The sequence below is a fragment of the Crocodylus porosus genome, unplaced genomic scaffold (genome assembly GCF_001723895.1).
Source record: "Crocodylus porosus isolate Cpor-Errol unplaced genomic scaffold, CroPor_comp1, whole genome shotgun sequence".
Classification (NCBI taxonomy): domain Eukaryota; kingdom Metazoa; phylum Chordata; order Crocodylia; family Crocodylidae; genus Crocodylus; species Crocodylus porosus.
The window spans coordinates 267164152-267188894 of NW_017728886.1; the positions used below are offsets into that span (position 1 = coordinate 267164152).

Sequence of the window (24743 nt, forward strand, 5' to 3'; positions counted from 1 at the left end):
CCCCAGCTGACTTCCTGCCCTTTGGGCAGGGGGCTGGACTCGATGTTCTCCCGAGGTCCCTTCCAGCCCTAATGTCTATGAAATCTATGAAATAAATAAGAGCAAAATTTAGCCACTCTGGCTTCTAAACATTACAGAACTAGCTAGATCAGTGATTCTCAATGTTTTTAGACTTGAGACACCCCTCGGAAAACACCAGCTCTTAGTTTTCACTTGTCTTTTGATTATGGAAATATAACAGCAATTCTTTGGTTGCAAAAGACTCGGCAGGTCAGAATATTTGTGACACTGTGGAGTCCTGTTTGACATCTCTGGGTTTGTCTTGTGAATCATACGGTTGAGAACTGGTTGGATACAGGTATAATACAGGGGCATCCTATCCAAACTGTGACCTCTCTAGTCCTAATCTCCTCTAACACATCTTACATTTGTTATGCAGTGCTTCCCTACAAAGTTGCATACCTGGACCCTTATCCAACATGAGGCTAATGAACCCGATATATTCCCTGCAGTGGATGCTGCAAAACCACCCTGCCAATGTGCCTCCACCCTGATTCATAAACAATTTCAGTGCTCAGGCCCATTCCTTTGCTTGCCAAAGCAGTTCTGTCGGCACATCTGACTGCTAGACTGTAATGTCACCTTCTTTACATTTTGCATTTCCCTCCTGACGAAACAGTACTTCATGCCACAATGTGATAGGGGCTATGGTGGACACAGTGGGCCTGTCTACATGTGCAATTAATGCAACTAAATAAATTCCAGTGCAATTTGAGCCAGAGTAGACTAACCCCAACTTTATCATCTACTTGTATTTAAGTGCAATAATTTACTCCACCATTGGACAGTACCCACTAGTGCTGTGCAAAGCTTCAGCAGCCGCTTCGATTTGCAGGAGATCAGGGCCGATTTGGCAGCCTAATCTCTCTGAATCAAATCGGAAGGCTCTGAAACAATTTGGAGAGGTTCAGAGATTCGGCCATACAGTGTACAGGCAGGCAGTGCCGGTGGGAACAGCTGCGGAAGCAGCCAGACAAGCCCCAGCTTGAACCGGCAGTCCTGGGAGAAGCCATGGCTCATCCCCCCCGCTGGAGCGAGGCAGACAGTGCTGGCAGCCCCGGGAGAAGCAGCGGGCTCTTGGGGCGGTGATTGGGAAGCTGGGGCAATGATTGGGAGAGGGGGGGGAAATGATCGGGGAACTGAGGAATCCAATGGGGAACTGGGGAATCGAACTAGGAGCTGGGGGAGGCCCCAGTCATTCCCCACAGCTGGGGGGAATCACCAGGTTGAAACATTGTCCCTCCAAATTGCTGAATCCGAATCCAAAGTGAATACTTTCCACTTTGCACAGGCCTAGAACCCATGTCTGACAGAACTATCCTATGCTGAAGTAAATTAATCTACTGCACCCTAATTTTGGTGCACATGTAGATGTTACGCTTTACTGAACAGTAAATTAGTCTACTGCACAGTAAAGTGCATGTGTAGACATGCCCAGTTTGTCCCTTCTAAACGTACCACTGGCCACGACTCAAAAATTAAGGTGATTTAAATCCTATCTAATGATGGCAACTATGCTGTCACCTTAGCAACAGAAATGAAGAGATGCTGAACTGTGATCTGTTCTACTGCAAGACAGTATCTCCACACTGAAGAGCACTCAACTGCCATCCGAATGCCCCACAAAAACCCTGACCCAATAAATATTTGATCACACAACCATTATTAAAAGGGAGGGGGAAAAGATGGTTTTAAATAAATGCTGTTTCAGTCCTTGCTGAGGTTAAGTTGTTGAACTCACGCATCCCATTTATCTCTTGGACTGCTGTTGACTCGAATACCATTTCCTATAGTAAGCAGCTGTTTTGTAAATGGCTTGCATTAAAATAAAATAAAAACACATACCAACAGAAGCCATTTAAAAATAAAACTCACTTAAATCAGTAATCTCAGCTTGTCTTTCATATGCAGCCACTGGAGCGAGCAGAAAAGAAAGCATAACTTTTATCAGAACCACCTGCTCCAGCCTCTTTGTTGAGGGAAACTAACATGCAATGCAATTTCACTGGAGAGAGCTTTGCCATTCACAGCACATTGCTATGATAAAAAGGTCTGAGTGGAGGTGGAGACACTTGACAAGAAGCAGCATGAAGGTCTCATGGCGGTAAGTACCATGTGGGGAAATTTCCAATATGACACAAAGGTTTGCATCGTGAAGAGGTGGGTTTTGATCTACTTGGGATAAGCGTATCCAGACACCTATGGTGATGGTAACAGAAGGCCAACACCTAAGGCGTGTAATGAACAAAATGCCTTATTTGATTATGGCACCTCTGGAGACCTATGAGGGTGGGGCAGAACTGACTGGATGGAAAGACGATGAGGAACAGAAAGGCGTTACAGGAGGGGTCAGCAACATTGGGCAAGATGGCAAAAACACCCTCAACATTGACTTGTAGGATGTTGGCATGCCAGGGATGCATGGTGGGGTAGCTGTGAAGGGCCCGATCCTTGTTGTGGCAGTATAGCCCTGGCCCCTTCCCCACCGTCCACCCCAAGACACATGTGCCAAGCAAAATGCCTGCACGTGCCACATTCTGGCATCCTATCAGGGGTTGCCTACCCCTGAGTTATAGGAAGGGAGTATCACTGGGACAACACAGAAGGCAACGGTATAGTAAAGAACACAGACGACTAGATAACAGAAGACTACTAGATAACACTAAGTTGGCAGATCTGTGAATTGGCAGATGTTGGGGGAACGTATACACTTACTGAAGGAACGACTGTGGCTTGGAAACATGGGAATGCTGGATGGGAGGAAAGTTGTGTCCCTGCTGTTGGGGAGGAGGTAGAGTTGATGCTTAATTAGGTAATTACACCATCACTGTTTTAATGCTGTTTGCTCCGAACCCTTGCGATGCTTCGAGTCCGCACTATGGCTCTATATTTAGCTCTCCTCACATTCACAGACAGACTGCTAAAGAAAAGAACAGCTTTACAGTCCCCCAAATAAAATTGCCAAGTGTTAATTACAGAACAAGAGGCATATTCAGCCATGCACACACACATGCTCACACACACACACGGAACTGAAAATATATACTGTACTTTGGCTACCCGTCTTTCGCCATTACACACATTTCCGATTCTGACATGCCAGCACCCATGCTCTCCTCTTCCTATGCGATAAAGCAAGCAGGTTATGATGTCACGTTTGCATTATGGCACTGATGATGAGTCAGTTTGTGGTGATCCCTCAGCATGTCATAATGCTGGAAACCCTGGAATCAGGCTGAACGCTCGTTGTATTGTGACACTGCACGAAATATGTGGGGGGCGATACCAGTGTCACAAAGCCAGGATTTGCAGGACACGGCTACACAGGAAACTAAGACCGTTCTGTTTCAGAAGTGGTGGTGACCGTTCATCACAACTCCAAGTTGTTATCCAGTGCATTGTAAGGCAGCAGGCATGGGACCTCCAAGAGTCAGAGCAGGCAAATCTGAAGGTCATGAGAATAGGAGTGAACTTTTAGGCTCCAAATTAATTATATTTGCATTCGTTGCAAGGCCCTTCATTGGCAGCCTGCTGCTGGTAAGAGCTGTCAATGACAGTAACAGGGATTCACAAGATTTCCTCAAAAAGAATCTGCTGAAGAGTTTCTTTGTGTACAGGCTCCAACAGAGCTCCTTTGTACAGACACTTCACATAGTTCCTTAGACTTTGAGAAACCATGAACTCTTCATTTTCAAGACCAGACTGGACAGACATGTGGCTGGGATGGTTTAGTCAAAGTCAATCCGGCCTTGAGCAGAGACATGGACACCGTGCGCCCCGGCGGCCACCCGCAGGAGGTGGCGGCAGTGGCAGCAGTGGAGGCATGGCGGTGGCGAGGAGGGAGCTCCCGCAGGCAGCCGCAGCGGTGGCGGGCCAAGCGGGGAGCTCCTGCAAGTGGCCGTGCAGCGATGTCGGTGGCGGGACGGGTGGGGTGGCAAGCATTGACCAGTGGTTGGCGACCACCCGCAGACACCACTGGCAAGCAGCGATCAGGGACCACCCACAGATGCCACTGGCGGTGTCAGGGGCAACATGCGGTGTGGCACTACCAGCAGCGCTTTTCACAGGGGGTTCACCGCCAATCTCAGGGGGTGCACATGCACCCGCGTGCACCCCCTATGCCTCATCACCAGTGAGCAGGGGGCTGGACTAGATGACTTTGTGAAGTCCTTCCAGCTCTACTTTCCTATGATCCTATGACTTCAAGGGTAGGTCTTTGAGTTCCAGAGTTCCTGATGGTCTCTGTGAGCCCAACAGAGTTCAGATTACCTCTGCTCCTCGGGAGGCCTTGACCTCATAGGGGTAGTCCTAGCAACACATGCAGCCTCTCCAGAACATGGTGGCATTCATTAGTCAGGGGACTGCAGCATGCTGAAGCCCTTTTTTGTAGTATGGCTTAGCCAAAGTCAACACAGATCGCATGTTAGCAAGAGCAACTGGCCGAAAAGGCTTTGGCCCATGAAAATCTAAAAACAGGTAGGGCAATGTGGTACCTTAGATGCAGAAATTCATGCAAATGAAAGGCATAGGGAACCAGATTGTGCCAGTGAAATACCTTTTATTGTCTACATCAGTAACTGAAGCCCTATTTTCTTGTTAAAATTCAGGTTTACACTACACACACATGGCAGAGAGGGAAGCCAGGCACTAGTGATCAAGAAGTGAAATCAGGAGATTTCATGAGGGATGTGCCCTAAGTTGTCTTGGTGAAGACATCCAATATATCTGACTCCCTCCTCATTTTCTCTCATTACCTGCTTCTCAGACAATGACAGAAACCACCTCACTGCTGCTTTATAAGCCCTCTCTAATACAAATATGCATACATTAAAAATATATACGTATATATTTTACAAATATAGAATATACATACACATGGCTTTTGTATGCGTCTACAAAGAGAACTGCCACATTCCTTAAAATATAAGACACCCCTAAATTTCAGATACACCCACGTTTCCAAACTCTTGATTTAAGAAAAATTAAAATGTCAAATAAGGATGCATCTATGGTGCATAAAAGACCTTTTTTCATATTTTATTTGAATTTAAACAGGCTATTTTTAAGGGGGGGGAAACTATTTTTTAAAAGTTCATCATACTCAAAGGAATACAGTGATGCTTCAAAAATCATCATCATAATAAAATAATGTAATTATCCATATCAGTGGCAACTCGAAATTCATTCCCCATGTTCCCTAGTTGGATCCCTGATGCAGCAGACTGAACCCCTACTGAAGCCAATAGTGCAGCTGAAGCCAATAGTGTTATATTGTTTTCCAAAACTGCCAGAGGTCCATGTCAGAGAATGAAAATGATACAGTGCGCACAGGATCATGGACAATGAGGGTGGGAAGGGACCTCTAGTCCAACCCCCTGCTCAAAGCAGGATCAATCCCGACTATGTCATCCCAGCCAAGGCTTTCTCTGCCTGGATCTTAAAAACCTCCAAGGATGGTAACTCCACAAGCTCTCTGGGTAACCTGTCCCAGTGCTTTACCGCCCTCCTAGTGAGAAAGTTTTTCCTGATATCCAACCTCAGCTTCCCTTGCTGCAGCTTGAGCCCATTGCTCCTTGTCCTGTCATCTGCCCCCACTGAGATGAGCCCAGCTCCATCCTCTTACGAACCCCTCTGCAGGGAGTTGAAGGCTGCTAAAAAATCCCTCTGAATTGTCTCTCTTTAGACTAAATGAGCTCAGTTCCCTCAGCTTTTGCTCAAAAGTCATGTGCCTCGGGCCCCCAACCATTTTAATTGCCCTCTGCTCGACTCTCTGCAATGTGTCCACATCCTTTCTGTCATGGGGGGCCCACAGCTGGACACAGGACTCCAGATGTGGCCTCACCAGTGCTGAATAGAGGGGAAGGATGACGTCCCTCCATTTGCTGCCAACGCTTCTCCCGATGCAGCCCAGGATGCCGGTAGCCTTCTTGGCACCCAGGGCACACTGCTGGCTCCTGTTCAGCTTCTTGTCCCTTGACACCCTCAGGTCCTTTTCTGCAGAGCTGCTGCCCAGCCAGTCAGTCCTCAGCCTGTTCATGGGGTTGTTCCCTCCTAAGTGCAGGCCTTTGCACTTGTCCTTGTTGAACCTCATGAGATGCCTTTTGGCCCAATCCTCCAATTTGTCTAGGTCTCTCTGAATCCTAGCCCTCTCCTTCAGAGTATCTACTACTCCCTCCAGATTGTTGGCACATACAAACCTGTGGAGGGTGCACTCTAAGCCATTTTCCACGTCCATCCCCTGGGGCACTCCTCTTGATACCAGCTCCCAATTAGACCTCCAGCTGTTGACTACTACCCTCTGAGCTGGATGGTCCAGCCAGTTTTCTATCCACCTTGCAATCCATTCATCCAGCCTGGACTTTCTTAGTTTGCCTGCAAGAACATTGTGGGAGACTGTATCAAAAGCCTTGCTAATGTCAAGGTATAACACATCTACCCGTCTCCCCACATCCACAGAGCCAGTCACCTCATCATAGAAGGCAATCAGGTTGGTCAGGCATGACTTGCCCCTGGTGAATCCATGATGACTGTTCTTAATCCCCTTCTCCTCCAAGTGCTTAGAAATAGATTTGTTGAGGATCTGCTCCATGATTTTTCCAAAGACTGAGGTGAGGTGAGATCTGTAGTTCCCGAGATCCTCCTTTTTCCCTTTCTTAAAGATGGACACTATGTTTGCTCTTTTCCAATCACCCAGGACCTCTCCTGACTGCCCTGAGTTTTTAAAGATGATGGCCAATGGCTCTGCAATCACATCGGCCATCTCCCTCAGCACCCTTGGGTGCATCCCATCCAGCCCCGTGGATTTGTACATGTCCAGCTTTTCTAAATTGTCCCTCACCTGTTCTTTCACCACTGGTGGCTGCTCACATCCTCCCCAAACTGCGCTGCCAGGTGCAGCAGTCTGGGAGCTGCCCTTGCCTGTGAACGCTGAGGCAAAAAAGGCATTGAGCACTTCAGCCTTTTCCTCATCCTCTCACAAGGCTGCCTCCCCCACTCAGGAAGGAACCTGCACTTTCCCTGAGCCTCCTCTTGCTACCGACATACTTGTAGAAACCCTTCTTGCTACCCTTCACATCCCTTGCTAGCTGCAACTCCATTTGCGCTTTGGCCTTCCTGACTTCATTCCCATATGCCCAGGCAATACTCTTACACTCCTCCCTAGTTGTTTTATGTCCAAGTTTCCACTTCTTATCAGCTTCCTTTTAATGACTTAGTTTACTGAAGAGTTCCCTGCTAAGCCAAGCTAGTCTTCTGCCATACTTGCTAGCCTTCCTGCACATCGGAATGGTTTTCTCTGCACTCTCAGTAAGGCTTTTTGAAAATACAGCCAGCTCTCTTGGACTTCTCTCCCCATCAGACTGGCTTTCCAGGGGATCCTGCCCATGAGCTCCCAGAGCAAGCTGAAGTCTGCTTTTCTGAAGTCCAGGGTCCTTACACTGCTGTTCTCCATCCTTCCTTTCCTCAGGATCCTGAACTCAATCATCTTGTGGATTAAGGCACCATTTCTCCTTACTTAACTGATGGAGAGACACAAACTGCTTCTACTGCTATACTCTAGGAACACAGCATCTAATGAAGAACGCTACATTTCACAAAAGCTTCTGCTACATATACATATAGATTAATAAAGTGTGTATGTGTATTTATAAGGTGTAGATCTGCCCTGCTTTTAGCCGACTTCAAATTAGCGTGGCTAACTATGTCTCTGTAGTCTCTATATTCATTTGCCCTCATTTATCACAGTATCTGAAGATGTCTCAGCATTTAATACATTTACCCCCCAAACCTCCCTATGAAGTAAGGACATACTTTTGTCCTTGATTTACACAGGAGAAAGTATATACATCCCACTTGCCTACAGCTGCTCAGGAAATCTGAGGGAAAGGACCTGCATTAATATGGATGCCCATGTACAGAGTGAGAAGCAGATGACCCACTTCCTGGGTGCAACTACACATGGAATTAAAGCGAAGCAATAAATTCTGGAGCTGTTTGGGCCAGAGTAAACTGCGCCCAGGTGCAGCATTGAAACATGTGCCTGGGACAGCAGCAATTCAAGCTGGGGTGGAGTAGGACCAGGCTGGCAGGGGGGTGAGGGCTCAGCCCTGGGCTCTGGGTGGCAGCATTGAGCAGTGGAGGGGCTGGCTGGGGCACGAGGAATTCGTTGGCTAGGCGGCAGGCAGAGGTCTGGCCCCCGCCCGGTCACTGTCTACATGCGTGTTTCAGCACTGTAAAGGATCCTGCCAGAATATAGTACTGTCTCCAAGAACACGTGTACACAAAATGTTACTGCGGAGTAGACTAAATAGCTCCTCAGCATCTACATGTGCAGGGCAATTAGGCAGGAGGACATTAATAAACTCTGCAGCTGGCTAGTACTTGTAGAAGTACAAGTATTATCTTGCTGTGGAATTTTTTACCCCGCAGCACCGCATGTGTAGACGCTGATATGGCTGGCTGGTGCAAAAAGATGCTTCAGTGCAGGGGCTGCCTGCTGGCTAGCCCCACACCAAAGAACCCTTATGCCCCCGCCAGCTCCTCCACAACATGCTGAGCTGTGCAGGATCAGTCCTGGGCTGGCAGGCTGACCCCCAGGATCCCCTGCCAGCTGGGACTGCTCCAACCTGGCTCACTTTGAATGTGTCCTGGGCACACATTCAAATGGCACACCTGGGGGCAATAAATTCCAGAGCAATAAACACTGAATTTATCACGCCACATTAATTGTATGTGTAGATGTTCCCCAACAGTACCATCTTCTGGTGGGGTTAATTAATTTACTGTGCCCTAAAGTGGTGCACGTGCAGACAGTGACACTTACTGTGGAGCTAATTAGTCTACTCCTCAGTGATGCACATGTGTAGTTGCACCCTTTGTGACAATTCTGTGGCCTGCTAAATAAACTCACAAGCACAGAAAGCAGGGCAGGAAAGACACTGGACAGGAGCTGCAGTGCACTTCTTGGGTGTCTTTGAGATACTGTTATTTTTCTGAATTTCCATTTTTTTTCTTTGTAAGGATAGAGGGAGTCAGTTATAGCAGAGAAATAAAATGCTGCTGTCAGCACAGATGTCACGACCCAAGAAACCAAGTTTCCAAACTAAAGATACAGGCAAAAGAGCCCAGCAGGAAATACTTACCTTTCTTTAAACATTATTATCACTGATTGGAACCTAAATACCTTTATTTAGTAAGAGTTAAAGAAAAACTATTTTTTGCCATGTTAATGCATGCTCCAGGTAACATGCTGAAGATGCCACGCTATGCTCTACTCACAATACTGTGCTAAATAACCCATCATTTAAACTTTATTCCTAAGAGAAATTCCTTTATTAAAAACTACAGTAGGTCGCAAGCTCAACCATTTCAATAAAGTGGGTATCTTCCAGTTCTCAGCTTAAGCACACGTTGGTAAATGAATTCAAGAAGAATATATATATTTGAGATCAATAACAAAGGTGTGAAAGCCAGTCCGCCTTTACAGGATAATCCTGGCATGCCAGAAGTTGTAGGTAATATTAAAATGTATTGGCAAGCTGGAAGTTTTAATAAAGCAAGAGAGCTAGACAGTAAGATCTAAAAAGCATGAATTCCGGATCTCTTGACTGTATAGAAATGCAGAGGATGCTTACTGGATTTGAAACGTGTTCCTTTTTTGTCAGCTTGGACTGGCTGATGAAGTGAGGCCCAGTTCATGAAAGCTTATTCCCTATATATCTTACTTAGCTAGTTTATAAGTTGCATATCTACAATGCTTTCTGCCCGACTTCAAGGTAAAATGGCTAACTACTCTACTTTGAAAAGTGTTGACAGGCAAACAAGTGCAATTATTTTCACTCTAAATAATTTGCAAAGCCATCAAAATCCATTTTAGATATTAGGCATTAATAAATAGCCATCTCCACACTTAAAATTTAAGGGTAAACTTTGAGAGGGGATCCTAGCGTCTGACCCCACCACTCTTTCCTGCCCAGGGCAGGGGTTGGACTTGGTAATCTAATAGGTCCCTTCTGACCCTAAAATCTATGAAAACTATAAATCCTATTTCATATATAAGAATGAGGCTGGAAGGGACCTTAGGGTGTCATCTTGTCCAATGCCCGGCTCAAGGCAGGATCATCCATATGCAAACGATCCCATATCAGTCCTTGTCTAACCTATTCCTGAAACTACACAAATGACCCTGCCATGCAAGACACATTGCCCCAAAACACCAGGAATAGTCTAACCAGCCACAGGTAAAGCAGGGCGACAAGGGCATTATCCATGCATGACATTCTGCAAAAACTGCTGTGGCTTGCAGGGATCTGGACCGTGGACTTTTGGGAAACAGCTCGATTTTCACAAAAACAGGATTTCATTGCAATCAGGTCAATACATTGGGGTTATTCTATGGAGATGGGGGAAACATAGGTGTTTCCCCACTGTGCCCATTTAAGCCCTGTGCATCATATGGCGTTGCCCTTCCCCCAAACTTTATTCTTTCTGGCTAAGCCTGGTTAGAGCTTCTCTGGGTTCATCTGTAGGTGACTGACTGCTCCTTGCCCAGAGGCAATGGTGTACTAACTCCGCATGCCAAGCTCTGAAATCAGGTCCCTGACACTCTGCTGCATGCTTTTGATTCCCGTCTGATTTCTCGACCTTCACTGGTCTAGCAATGAACAAGTTTCCAGGCTCTGTCTATATAATCCTGCTTCACCGTGAGTGCCGTGCACTGTAATGATACAAACAACCCTGGGGTTGCTAACAGCATTAAACAGAGAATATGCTGCACCTTGAAATGAACTCCTTCAAAGATAAACACACACACACGCATTTCTGTCCACAGGACACCGTGCACAGCTGGTTCAGAGAGGCACAGATTTTAAGACAAGAAAGGATCATCTAATCAGACCTGCTATATAACAAAGGCCACAAAATTTCATCTGGAGTGTCCTGCGTCCAGCCAGCAACTCCTGGCTGAGCTAGAGCAGGTCTTTCGGAAAGACTTCTGATCTTGAAAGATATATTAGCTTCTTGGCACCATGATTCCATGTCACTCTGAGGCACGTGGCCACCTTTGACTCATGAGCTGAGTCCCAACATTATCCATAACACAGAGACGTGTGCATCAATTTGCACATCTCTCTCCTGTATAATATGTCTACCTGATGTATAATAAAGCATTTCCCACCCTGTGTAACTGTAGGTCACACCAATATTTCTTTAACATAATTCCTGCCTGTAGATACAGTATTATTAACTGCAAGACCTGTGCTCAGATAAGCAAGGGCAGATAAAGACTGGTGCCATGCTCCATTTCCCATGAACAGTAGCCTGCAGTCCCTACTCAGGCAAAACTCCCAGTGAAATCAGTGGGGTTTTAAATCCCAACTGCATCAATCAGCAAAGGTTTTGTGCACTCGCATTTAACGGCTTTTCACCCATTCGGTCTCATGCAAGTGATAATGAAGATTTGATTTGATTTTGCTTTTTTAAATTCATCTCCAGACCAAGAGCTTAAAAAAAAATAATAATCCAAGCAGTTGTTTTTGGTCATGCTATTTTCAAATAAGATTAATGGGGCCTTATATGGTATCTTCCTCTAGCTCCAATGATAACAAAACACAAGTTGCCTTTAAAAAGTGCTGAGCACCATTTCCTGGGCCATTATTTACCAACTGCATCATGCGTGCTGGCAGGGCTGCTGTTTTCGATAAGCACTATTGCTTGATTGTAAAGAAACACTCCAATAAGAACAGAGATGCTTAAATGATGCACTTTTATGACATCTTTCCAAGAACAACAGTAGCTAATTGCTGTTTCCTACTGGGAAATGTCTCTTTAATATGTAGATCACTAGATGACTACTCTAATGCAAGGTGCCAATGCTACAGTCATTTAATCATGCAAAAGAGTTAAGCTTTCACTTAGAATACGCTTTATCATCCTTCCAGGTAGGGCAACAGCACAGCAGCCCACATACCATCTGCTCACAGAAATAAAACAGCTTTAAACTGCTTTATTTGTTTTAAATAATATTACTGAATATATCTGTAGGGTTTTTTTAGACCAACTTACTTGGTGCTGACTGGCCTTAGCCAACTGCTCGTTGGCTGATTCTACATTAGAAGATGCAGTCTCAATGTTGGCTTCAATACTATCTGCAAATTAAGATAATAGAAGGTAATTACAGGGTACAAGCCTAAAGGAAACATTCACACCAAAAGTAATGCAGCAATTTTCTGATGGGCACGGAGGGACCGGGAGAGAGTCTCTACCGCTCTCTGTCTACACCTGGACTCGGTCAGAGGCAGAGCCACTGATGATGATCCCTGGTTTATCAGAGCATAAGAAACTGGAAGACTTTGGATCTGACACAAGGTCCAGTGGAAGGGCTCCAAGAGATTTCAATGGCATTGGATGAGGATCAATTTATTGGACTGATCAGCTCCCCAGAGGACAGTTAAATTGATCTGTGGTGTCCAGGGGAAAAATCACAGGACATGCTTCCCAATTTAGGAAGGCAGTGTTGGAAGGGGCATCACTTGTCCTTCAATAAAGACCTTCACTTACCTCAGTTCTTGGCTTTTGACCAAGGGGAGGGAAACGATAGAGGGAGGGAAATAACTGATTTATTGCAAATGAGTGTAGCAATGAGGGGAAAACAAATCCCTGGGTCAATCAAAAAAAAGTGAGCTTTCAAAGCGACACTCATTTCCACCTAGAAACAAATTTCCTGGGTGCAAAAGCTGCATTTATGACCTAGATGGGGCTCAGATATAAATCTCAGAAACTGTGGCCAATTTTGCTCTTAGGCATGCACATGCAACAACAGCTTGTCTCAGTCGGAGCTGTGTGTATATGTTTTAGGGTAGAAATAAGGACACTAGGTATACATAAATCAGCTGGAGAATTTACTACAGACAAATTCAAGAATAAAATTTCATGGCCCGGACTTACTCTTAATAAAATAAATAGGGAGACTTCCATTGGCGTTATTAAGACTTGGACTGGGTCCCTGGCACAAAAAAAATATTTAATTACTTTACTTTTAATTTTTTTTTTCTTTCAAAGGGAAGAAAATAAAACAGGTTGGCCATTTCTACAGGTTGGGGAAAAGAGATGCTTCATAGGCTTTTACACACTCACAGATACATTTTAGAAGACTTGTTTTATTCTATTTGGTAGATTAAGCTATTTTGTCAGGTTGTTAATATCTTTAGGTAATTGTCATAATTTAATTAAAAAATAAATGGGGTTTGACATTATAGACCTATTCAAAATAATTCATCACAATGCAAGGAGACGGTGTTCTGTTCCCTTTATTTTTTTATTATACATCGCTATACTAGCAGTGAAGAAACTCTATGGCTACCACTGCCAGGGATTGCTAAATTATAATTTTAATGGCCAATCCCACATGCCCCCGCCTGTTTTTACTAAGGCCCTGATTGCATCTGAAGGGTGTCTGGTATTGTTCTATTCTTCCCAAGTGATTCTCTTTGAATAACTGATATTCAGTAGCAACAGTGAAAAAACTTAGTGGAGGAGCCTGGGGGGCAGGCTCCAGGTGCATGTCAAATTTGGTTTTCTGGGTACTTAAGAAAGTTGTTCTGATGTACCACAGAATTATGTATGTTTGGCTATGTATATGTATCTATACAGAAGTCATCTATAGCCTTGCACTGATTCTAACATATTGCTGGGATACTGACGGATTCTTTTCTCTCCCTTTTGTTGTTAATATGAGATCAAAATGACATTAAATCATATGCGAAAAATGCAGAAAAACACTAAGGGTCTGTCTATACTAGGCTCAGGGGTCCTGTTGGATTTCAGTGCAGACCAATCATCTGTGGAGGTACCCACCCCCCCATATATTAGTGGACTGTGTAGAAGCCCCTGCCACCACATCTTCACCACCACCATAACACGAGCTAGCTAAAGGCTGTATAGACGTATCGGCACATCTTCCAATCATACCTCCTAGCTGTGAAACCAAACTCTAGGATTCAGTGCTAGCGCTGGTCTTTTGCCTGTTAGGTATTTAGTAGGCCTCTGCGAAGCAACACATTTTTTATTCGGATTTGGCCAATTCAGATTTAGAGATTCAGTGTAGATTCGGAGATTCGGCCATAGACTATAATGGGCAATACCTATAACTTTGTCCTTTTTTTTGCAGATTTGGACAAGAACAGCAGTGGTTGTAGCGCCTTCTGAGTGCATGAAGCCTGCCAAGTTTCAAGGAAATAGATGGAAGGATTTCTGTGAAAGTGCACGTCAAATTGTTGAATGCAAAACACATATCACTTGTGTGTGCTAAGGCAGAGCGGGATGAAAACAGCAGGGATGGTAGCTCTTCATGCAGGCATGAGGCCTGCCAGGTTTCAGGCAGAGTGGTGCAGGGGTTTCTAGGAAAGTGCACCTTGAGGCTCTGAAAGCAAATATAAAAAGCAAATAGGTGTGGAGTGAGGAGGGTGGTGCTCACTCCATCTGTACATGGAGTTTGGGAAACCCCACCAATGGGAGGTTCATGTTCAGGAACACCAGCTGCTCCACCAAACCAGGATCCAAGTAGGTGGAGTGGGGTGTCACAACATCACCAGTAATGCTGAACACCCTCTCACTTGGAACACTGGTTGGTGGACAGAACAGGTGTTCCTGGGCAAGCATGGCCAGATCCTGCCACATCTGGCTGTAGGTTGCCCAATAGGCCAAGGAATTGCAGTGCAGCGGCTCCACATCCTTGGTGAGATAGGTAGCCACTGAAGCCTCTGCGCTACCTGCCTGATGGTGGGGTCTGGGGGCTCTGGACCCCAGCATTGAAGCCATGCCCTTGGCCCACATTGGCAGTGGCTGTGACAGAGGAGATTGGCTTCTGGCTGGAGTGCTTGGGTGGAGCAAGCATCTCTGGGTGACCTCATCCATCTTCAGAACATGCCCCCCCTTGTCTCCACCTTTCCCCCGCTGGTCCAGGGTGGCCTGCCTCTGCTTCTTGGGGACAGGGGCTTTGGACCAAGAGGGAGACTTCTTTCTGGGCACACTCCCACTGGTGCCAGGCTGAGGAGGAAAAAGGGCAAGGAAGTGCTGCCTCCTGAGATGTAGCAGCATTGCTGTGGAGGTAAAGTGTTTCACCTCTTTGCCCCGGATGATCTGCTTCCAGCAATGCTGGCAGAGAGTATACCTGGGATCATCCGCCACCTCAGAATGATCCCACACTACACTACCCACCTGTGTGTGGGTTGAGGGTGAGCATTCTGCCTTATTCCCCTCTTCACTAGGTGGAGGCACAACAACAGGAGGATCTGATCCACCTGCCCCCACAACCTCCTCCAAAGTGTCTTCCAGAGGAGACCTGCCCCTAGGGAAGCTTTGAGGGGTGTGGAGCACAATCTCAGATTCCTCCTCCTTCCCCAAAATTTCCTTCGCTATGGCCCTCAGGTCCTCTGCTTCCAGACCCAGCTCCTCCTCTGGTACTGGAAGGCTCATGCTGGGAACTGAAATTAGGGTAGATAATGTCATGCTGCTGCAGGTTAGTGGTGTTAGTGGTGGTGGTGCAGGTGCAGGCACTGCTACCACCTCCTTGCTCCCACAAACAGAAGACTCATCGTTTCCAGGATAGAGGGTGCATCTTTTTGGAGTGGAGGGAACTTGCAGCTCTCCCTCTGCCCCCTCTCCTTCTCCTGCCAGAAGACCTGGCGCCTGCCTTTCCAGCACACTTCATAATGTTTGGTGTACTGCAAAATGTGCGTGTGTAATATATGTTGTGTTTTCCTGCACAGTGATGACACGCTGTCAGGGACAACACACGTTTTTGTGTGGGGGAAAGAATCAAGACAGACTAACGAGAACAAATAAGATGATTCTGGGCAAAGAATAAGCTGAAAGGCATAGATAGGGATAACAATAGGGAGTGTAGGCAAGGGTAAGTAGGAAAGGATTGGATGCAACTTACAAGAAGAGAGACTAGCTGCCAAGAGACTAGACAGCAAGCCAGAGCCTTTCAGGCGCTGCTGGTCTGAGAGAGACAGCTCACAAAAGGCCCAGATCACATTAGACACAGCTTGATACGGTGTTTCTATGTCCCTCCCCCCCAGCACTGTGATTGGAAGGGAACTCAGAGAAAGATCACAGTCACTGGCCAGCTACAGATGTCAATGTGAGGGCGGTCTCCCCCTCACCCCCGGCCCCAGCCTTTTCCATATACGGAAGATCACCCCCTCCCCCTCCCTCTTCTCCGTTTCTGTGTCCTGCAAGCCTTCCAAACCTCCGAATCTCTCCGAATCGATTCAGAGGCTTCCGAATCGATTCGGACCTTTTAATGGGTCTCCTGATTTGATTCGGCTTTAGAGATTCGGCCGCCAAATTGGGCCAAATCTCCTCCAAAATGAATCATCTACCGAAGCTTCGCACAGCCCTAGTATTTAGATAAGGAGCAAAGGTCTAGTGTTCCTAACCTTATTTAGAACCAAGCAAGTGGGGTAAGAGATGCAGCCTCATGGAAGACAGTGTAGTTACATCAATTTACACCAGGTGAAAATCTGATCTTATCCTGACCACTTAGAACTTATGTAACTGAAGCTCCTCAAGGTTTTGCACTAATGTGATGGTATTTCTCATGTCTGACAATACCGGTATAGACAGACACACTGAATGGGGAGACGGGGTGGACAGATGGGCAAACAAAGGATGATCAGAAAGGAGATACACAACTTATCTGAAGAGATGATTGGATCAGAAGCATAAAGGGGAATCAGGTTGTGAATTGCAAGCAATATGATCAAAGAGGAACACTACTCTTTGCATAAAACCACTACCTACTTGACTAGTGATAAAGAGAGTTTGAGGAATTCGACTGCAGTCCGGACAAAATAAACAAACTCATTCTCTAGGGCGACCTATCACCTGAACATGTCTCACCCCTTCATGTGTGTGGCTAACCCATTGGCTGCAAAGAGACATTTGGGGAAGTTATGGGGAGTTTAGAGTGTGTTAAAAATAGACACCAAATCTCAGGTAAGTCAGGAGTGGGGCTAGCAAGGGGGAGGGAGTTTGAAGGATCAGGTAGGTTAGTAGGCTCTGGGGGAAATCACGGGGGGCAGTTGGGGTCCACGGAGGGATCGGGGGGGGAAGTGGTCTCCATGATGGGGATGAGGAGAGCAGGAGGGGTCCACAGGGTGGATGGAGGAGGCTAGCAGGGTCTGTGGGGGATGCTAGTGTATAGGCAGGTTTGGCAGGAGCGGGGGGCTCACACAGTTTGCAAGGGAATTGGAAGGGCAGGCTCTCTCCTTCATCCCCCAGAACCAGAAGCTATTTTTTGCCCCCCAATCCTCCTCAACCCCAGACAAACAACTCCTCTGGCCAATGTACCTCCCCCCTACTGACCCACACACTTACCTCCTCAGCTCCTGGAATCAGTGAACACTAATAAAACTAGTACTGGGAGTGGCTTGCAGGACGGGGAATTTGGTGGGTTGATGTGGGGGGCTGCTGTTCAGTCAACTGGGGGAAGGAGAGGGTTGTTCATCTGGGGCTGTGGTGCTAAAAAAAGCCCTGTGCCAGGGTTTTAGGAAAGGGACAGCCCTGGAGCTGTTGCCAGCAGCTGGGCTTTCCCAGACCTGGGCTTGCGCTGAGAACTGTACAGAAGTTCAGTTAGATCAGTCTCACCAGACGCAAGCTAAGTTATACTATCTTGGGGGTACAGTGAACTTTTATCAGGTGGGCCATTTTTAGACCAATCTAACTGCCATGAACTTCTATACTCTGCACGTAGATCCACCTAAGTAGTGTAAGGTCCACACGAGGGCACATTCAGTTTGGTCATACTGAACAGGTTCTAACTGCCTCCTAACCTCCCTGAATGTCTGTAGTCAGCCAGTCTGTAGGATCGGGTAAGGTGCTGCACTGTGTAGTCACTTACCGTCACAGGCCAAAATGCTGAACTCTCACCATGGCCATTATTAACTAGCATCACAAAACAACATGCTTGCTTCAGCTGATTGCGAAAAAGCCCCAGGATTTTGCAAACAGATTAAAAATCTTTCATGGTTTAAAGTGGAGCCACTTCTATAATGGATCAGTCAATAACTAATTGCAGCATTTTATCTCATTTTAACAAAATTCTCATGATCTTTAAAAAAAACACATTTTCAATAAAAATGTCAATAAAATATTATGGGAAGCACTGTGAAAAATAGAAGAAAATGGTGTACATTATTCTGCTGTTAACACCTTGTTTGTCCCAGCCATAATATGGCCTAGGCCCTTGAAATGCATTTTGGAACTTTTTAAACATCCACAGCCTATGTGCAAATTGGATATTCACATTGCCGTGCTGCTAGTTGATCATGCATACTAATTTAATCTTGCTTGCAATATATATCTTGGAAGAATCCACTTGGGCCTACAGTGGTAAAAGGCAAAAGAAGGGAGAAGGACAAAGAGATATCATCTATGTAGCCCTATAACTCAGAGGGCTAATCTAAGAAGTGTCAAATTTCTCTAGTCAAAGGAAGAAATCAAGACAATGGGTCCGATTCATAATAAATAAAGAAGCCAGCTCTTTGCATCTGCTTGCTCTTTTGGGAAAGACTATATTTTTATACCCATGATAAATGTCATGATATTTAAAATGTGTTAGGCCCTCTTTTACTTGCAGAGTCAGCTTGATTTACTTATCCTATCCAAGGCGTCAAATCTCAAACACAGTCCTCCTGAGGCAGAGTTTTGACATGTCCCAATAGAACAAAAGCAACGACTTGGCAAGTTGCACCTTTATGAGCCTTCCTGCTCAATCACAAGGTTTCTTCAAGTTCAGAGCACAACAGTGGCAGTTTCCTGCTAACTTCCTCGGATGAACTGGTACGCAGAGAATTCTACCGGTGGCAATAAACATCATACAAGGAAGAGCCTAGTTTCTTGTACAAAATGACTTGTCTTATTAACTGCAACTACCTCAGCCCAGTCACATTCTGGAGGTCAAATACAGAACAGCAGACAAATCTTTAGGTGCTAATAAAGTTACAAGTCTGCAACCGCCCATTATTTTTTCCCCCTCAAATATCTATCCTGTCTCACTGGAACCATCTACATTAAAAAAAAAAGGCAGGAAACAGAAACTCACATAGACAGAGACTGTTAAAGATACAGACACAAAACACAACAATTTGGATGTTCCTTATGCTTTCTACCACCACCAGTATATTGATGGTGTAGAAAAAGATCACATGAACGAATAACTACATCCTGACAGATGGGTGATTATTAGGGCTGTGCGAAACTTCAACACCCGTTTCATTTTGGAGGTGTTTCAGCCCATTTTTGCACCCAAAACACCAAATCCTTATCAAAACAGAAGGCTCTGAAACACCTCTGAAATTAAACGAAATCATCCAAAACATTTCAGAAAACTTCACAAAATTTTGGATTTTCAGAGCCAGGCTTGCAGGGAAACGGAAACTAAGAAGAGGGAGGAGGAAAAGGAGGGGAAGGACTGCTCTGATTGACATCTGTAGCTGGCCAGTTTCTGTGATCTGTCCCTGAGGTCCCTTCCAATCCCAGTGCTCAGGGAGGGACAGCAGCCTGCTGTCATCCTGTGTGCAGATCTGGGGGGTGTGGCCCCTGGGAGGAGTCTGGCACAGCCCTGCAGCCCTCTTGGGGGAGGGCGGAGCCCCTGGATCTGCATGTGGGATGACAGCATGCTGCCACTGCCAGCTGGGGCCAGCACCAGCACTGGGTTCTTTCCAGCGCTTGGCATGGGCTGCGCCAAGCAGACTCAGGTGCTGGCACTCGCCCCAGCTGGCAGCATGCCGTCATCCAGCACGCAGATCTGGGGGTCCGTGCCCCCAGGAAGAGTCCAGCACAGCCCTGCAACCCCCTTGAACTGCCGAATCCCAAACCAAAACGAACCACAGCCGTTTCGCACAGCCCTAGTCATTATGATGCATAGGACTTTTTACAATAAAGCTTTGCGAGTCATAAGCATGTTGAGAGGAGTGCCCAGAAAACTGGGTCCAAAATCTGCACTTGTAGTGCAACAGATTCTAGGTTATGCCTTCAAGATGTGAGACATTTGGGTGAACGAACCATGCACAAAGAAGTGAGCATATAATTATATCCCTGATATAACATTTCCCTTGAAAGCTTTTAGAAAACACTACCATTTGAGTGACCATATTAGGCAAGAATCTGTTGGAAATATCGTCATCACTGTGCTAGTCGGGGACCATTCCCAGGGTGAATTCACTTTTCCCATTGATCTATTTTACACAGGAGAGTTTAGTTTAAGGTCCAGTTGTATGATTTTGCAGGTTTGTATTTTATTGTATTTGAGAGAACAGACTCCTCCTAATTCTCTAAGGGATTCTTCATAACAAAGAAACCACTGTGCCATTAAGGCACTCAGTCATGGAACACGCATGAAGAATCTTCTAAATGGACCTTTCTTGCAGAGGACATGTGAGTGATGGCTCTTTGTGGTGGATCCCAGGCTGATATGTAAAAGTTTTCAGAGCATGCTATGTGTTAAATCAGCCTTCAAGCCAAAAAGCAAGCCTGGATATATCAAAAACAAAGGGAATGAACTAGGGCTGAATGCAGGGAACCGACAAAGCTAGTTTGGTAGCAGAGATGGGTGGACCTTCAAATCCCCCAAACAAATCATCAAATGTTTACAAAAAGAGGAATATATTTTTCCTTTGAGCACATATTTTATTACTAGGAGGTGGAAATGGCAATGTTGCATACAAAGCAGTATCAGCTCAACTATGGGACTGAATTTATTGTCTTTATTGGAAAATTCCCCTATCTCTCAGTGTATCAAGACATTGAATCAATCGCCATGTGTCTCCTGTGTCCTGCAGTTTCTTTGTTCCTGGCTTTATTCTTTTCTTGTCTATGAGATCCACATTTCATGAGCTAGTGGCATTCAATGTCAAGATCAACCAAGGCCTAAAAACTCGATAACTCTGACTGAGCATTCACAGAAGGTGGCTGGGCACCAAATGGGGTCATAAAAATGGAAGAAAACCCGAGATGGAAAAAATTCTCTTCTTTATGGTGGAATTAACCTTCCCTGAAAGCAGGACTTTTTGCATGAGTTGTGATTTGGACTTCTTTGGATTTAACAAAGAGACAGTGGATTTGGCAAAGAAAATCCTGAATGTGTTCCTGTGCCTCTGCTGCTGTCAACTTGGATTGAAGGCATAGACTGGCCAGTCTTTGGACCACTTGCTGTTTTGAGGGAAGTGGTGGTAGAGAAGGTGTAGATGCTTTATTTGAGCAGTGTTGGTGGTAAAATGGTCGGACAGGAAAAATGGGGGAATATTACAATTCTAGAGAAACACTTTTGAAGAAGTCTGGCACCTTTGTTAGCTGCTGGGAGTTTGATGAAGCTACAGGCCCAGTGAATGAATTGTGGTTGAAGTAGGGTGTGCTTAGATAACGAACTGGAGCTTACATTGTACTGACACCCCAGAGACACCATATGTGCATGACGGAGAGGACAGCATCTCTTTCTTCCAAACAGCCAAGAAAGTAGCAGCATTTTTGTTTTTCTGGTGTAGGTTAAAAAAAGCATGCAACATGTACCATATGTCAATCACCTTCATTCCCTGTTGTGAGAAGCAAAGAAGACCACAGAGATGGGCAAATGTGTTGGTACTAGCCATATGCTCGGATCACCATTGGCATCTAACGTCTCCTTTGAACCAGCTAAAGACGTAGACCCAGATTCTCCTCTCACTAATCCACATTTCACATTGACTACATAGAGTCATTCCTGCTTTACACCAGCAGGTATGAAAAATAATCCAGCCCATATACCAGAAAGCATACTCTTTGATAGGGTAAGTTGTAAGTTGGTGGGTGCAGTTGAATGGTTGAATGTGTGCATGCCTCTGTGTGTATATGTATGTGCTCTCAAAGAATCCCGTGTAGCTTGCTTCGCAAAGCGTCAACACCTTGACTGTCTACCTGGGTGGTGCGTTGGGAGAAGCTTTTTGCCACTAGTCTCTCCACTGGAGTGATAGCCAATGACTGGGGTGGCCTTCCTCCAGCCATGGCTCTCTGGTGTTCTCCAAGTTTTTTCCTTACTACCCCATGGAGGTCTTGCCATTAGTGTTTCTAATCCCCCAAGTCCCAGCAGCAGTACCCCAACACACTAACAGCTTGTAGGATGTTATTCCACGTTCTGTGCTTCCTAGCTGGTGTCCTCCTCAAAGCTCCAAATAGGAACGGGTAATGCTTGGTGACTTTTTGCACCAGCACGTCGGTCTCTTGTTGGTTAAAATTGGGCTTTCTGGTTTTAGTATGGGAGTGCAGCCTGTGATGCAGAGCTCCAGCAGCAGAGGGTGACAATGTAGAGCAGCAGGGCCAGAAGCAGCCAACTGAGCAGCAGTTGCAGACTTGGGGGTGAAACTTCTCTTGCATATCAACATGTTGAGGCTGGTTCCTAGAAAGGCACCAAATCCTGGGTATTTATATGCGCTTGAGGAAGGGGGCATATAAATCCCATAAGGGGATTCCACATAGGCATTGTGTCATGTTTTGGGGTTGTGTGGGGTGTTTTTAAGTGGTGCTTCCCATCCCCACACTGGGATTCTGTACATAAATGCACCTTCCCTCCCTGCATGGAGACATGGCTTTCCAAGACTGACGGTGTTTCTAAGTGATACATCTGAGATGTGTTTCCATGTAATGCAAGGTGGTGGGAGGTGGGAAAATATTCACTGTCCACATAATTACAGGACCAACATGGCGTAATCTTGTTTTCATCAAAATAGCTTGTGTTGATTACACAATGGAGCAACCTGCTCAGGGTGATCACAGACATATTACTACCAGTGATAAGAATGCCAAACTAAGACAGGGTATTTACAGGCAATACGACAGGGATTTGTGGAACATATCTTGCAGTGAGGAAGAGGGTGGAGAAGATGATCAAAAAGCTCACTTCCTTGGAAGCTGTCTGGGGTCGCCACCGCTATAGCCTGATACACAAGTGAGCTGTGCCTGATGCAAAGATAATCTGCGTTACTGATACAACTATTGAGTTTTTAATGAATCAGGCTCATTGCTCTTGTTATCCTTAGATCCATGCTCACCTAACAGGTAGCATAAATGAGAATACTATGACTGGGAGCACCGATCATGGTTTCTAGGGACAGTGATAAATTTGTGGAAGACGCATATATGGCAGATGCATTCTCAGCAACTTCACGTTTTTTCTCCTCCATTCATTCAACCTTCCCGAGCCCTACAGTTTTGCTATGTTTAATAGGTGCTATGGGTATACTGGCTTTAGAGCAGACCAACTTGACAACTATGCTGATTAAGGTGTTCCTACAAACTTGTGGGTTTTTCCTTTCTCCCAAGAATAAGTTTAAACCTGCCTTTTCATTGTTTCTACCAAGCTTGGGTGGGTAGACAACAAGGGGGTGACCTGAGCTCATAATCTGGCCAGAGCAGTACATTCTGTTGGCTGGTGAGACACAGATTCCCCAACCAAATGGTTTTTGTTGGTTGGTTGAATTTTGTTAAGATTTGTTTTTAATGAGCGCAGACACTGCGAGCTTTCATTGTATGTGTGTAATGGGAGTAAATTAAAAAATGGGCATAGCAAAAAAAATTCTCACCGTTGAAGGTGAATTTTTATTCAGAGCATTTCAGCCCCCTTTACCTTCTGATTGTTAAGTCTACCTCACTTGTGTGCAACATAAATAGTAAAAGATGAACAGTATGAGCTTGGGGAGATACCTCGATTGTCCAACTGACTGAAAAACTACTCTGAAAAAAATAAGGAAGGTTAACAATACTGCTGGGTGGTGGTGGGGCGCTTAAAAGCATGATATTTGTATAGACACAAATGCCCTCCTCTGTACCACTTTTGTTCCAGGTCAGTTAATATTGGGGCCACCTCCATCACAAAAGTAACATTTTAGATATGTCTTGCCATAAGGAATTTGGTGACAAGAGCAAGGGGAAAAACGGTGTATTTTTGCATGCCTCTCAAGGCATTAACATCAGCTGTGCTTGCTGATGACAAAGCGGAGTAAGAAGTTACAGAGGAGAGCGGCCACACCAAGGAATCAGCTTAGATGTCATTCTGGTTGCCCTCCTTCTTTGCAAATGAGCATGGGACTTCTCCGTGTGGTGGCTGTGGCATGCATTAATGAACACAGGGTGTGGGGTCCTAAGCAGGGAAACATTAGATGCATCTACACATGCACTTTAATGCACATTAGCCTATATTAATGCACATTAAAGAGTCACAAAAATATATATATGCACTTTCACTAATGTACTGTTAAACAGGCTATCACACCTGAGTATTCAAGTTGGCTGTTCCAGATGATCTCCACCCCAGAGTACTGAGGGAATTGGCTGAGGTCATTGCAGAACCCCCGGCACGGCTTTATAAGCACTTGTGGTGCTCTGGTGTGGGGCCAGAGGACTGGAAGAGGGCCAACGTGGTTCCCATCTTCAAAAAGGGGAACAAGGAGGACCCAGGAAACTATAGGCCAGTTAGTCTTACCTTGATCCTAGGCAAGCTTTTTGAGAAAATTATTCTGGCGCATATCCATGAGGGACCAGCAGGGGAGATCACGCTTAGGGGCAAACAAACATGGGTTCATCAGTGGCAGGTCCTGTCAGAACAAGCTGGTGGCCTTCTACGAACAGGTCACCAAATCATTAAATGCAGG

At 45.6% G+C, this 24743-nt stretch overlaps 1 protein-coding gene across 5 annotated transcripts in view; it reads right to left on the reverse strand.

Moving 5' to 3' along the window:
• TSNARE1 (t-SNARE domain containing 1) overlaps positions 1–24743 on the reverse strand; it is a 571939-nt gene that overhangs the window by 242770 nt on the left and 304426 nt on the right. For 2 of the 5 annotated variants that reach the window (XM_019553422.1, XM_019553432.1), the window contains exon 9: positions 12121–12203. The exons of the other annotated variants lie outside the window; for them this stretch is intronic. In XM_019553422.1, coding sequence (XP_019408967.1) covers positions 12121–12203 — 83 coding nt within the window. The remainder of the gene's footprint in view (positions 1–12120; positions 12204–24743) is intronic. 5 annotated transcript variants of the gene reach the window in all.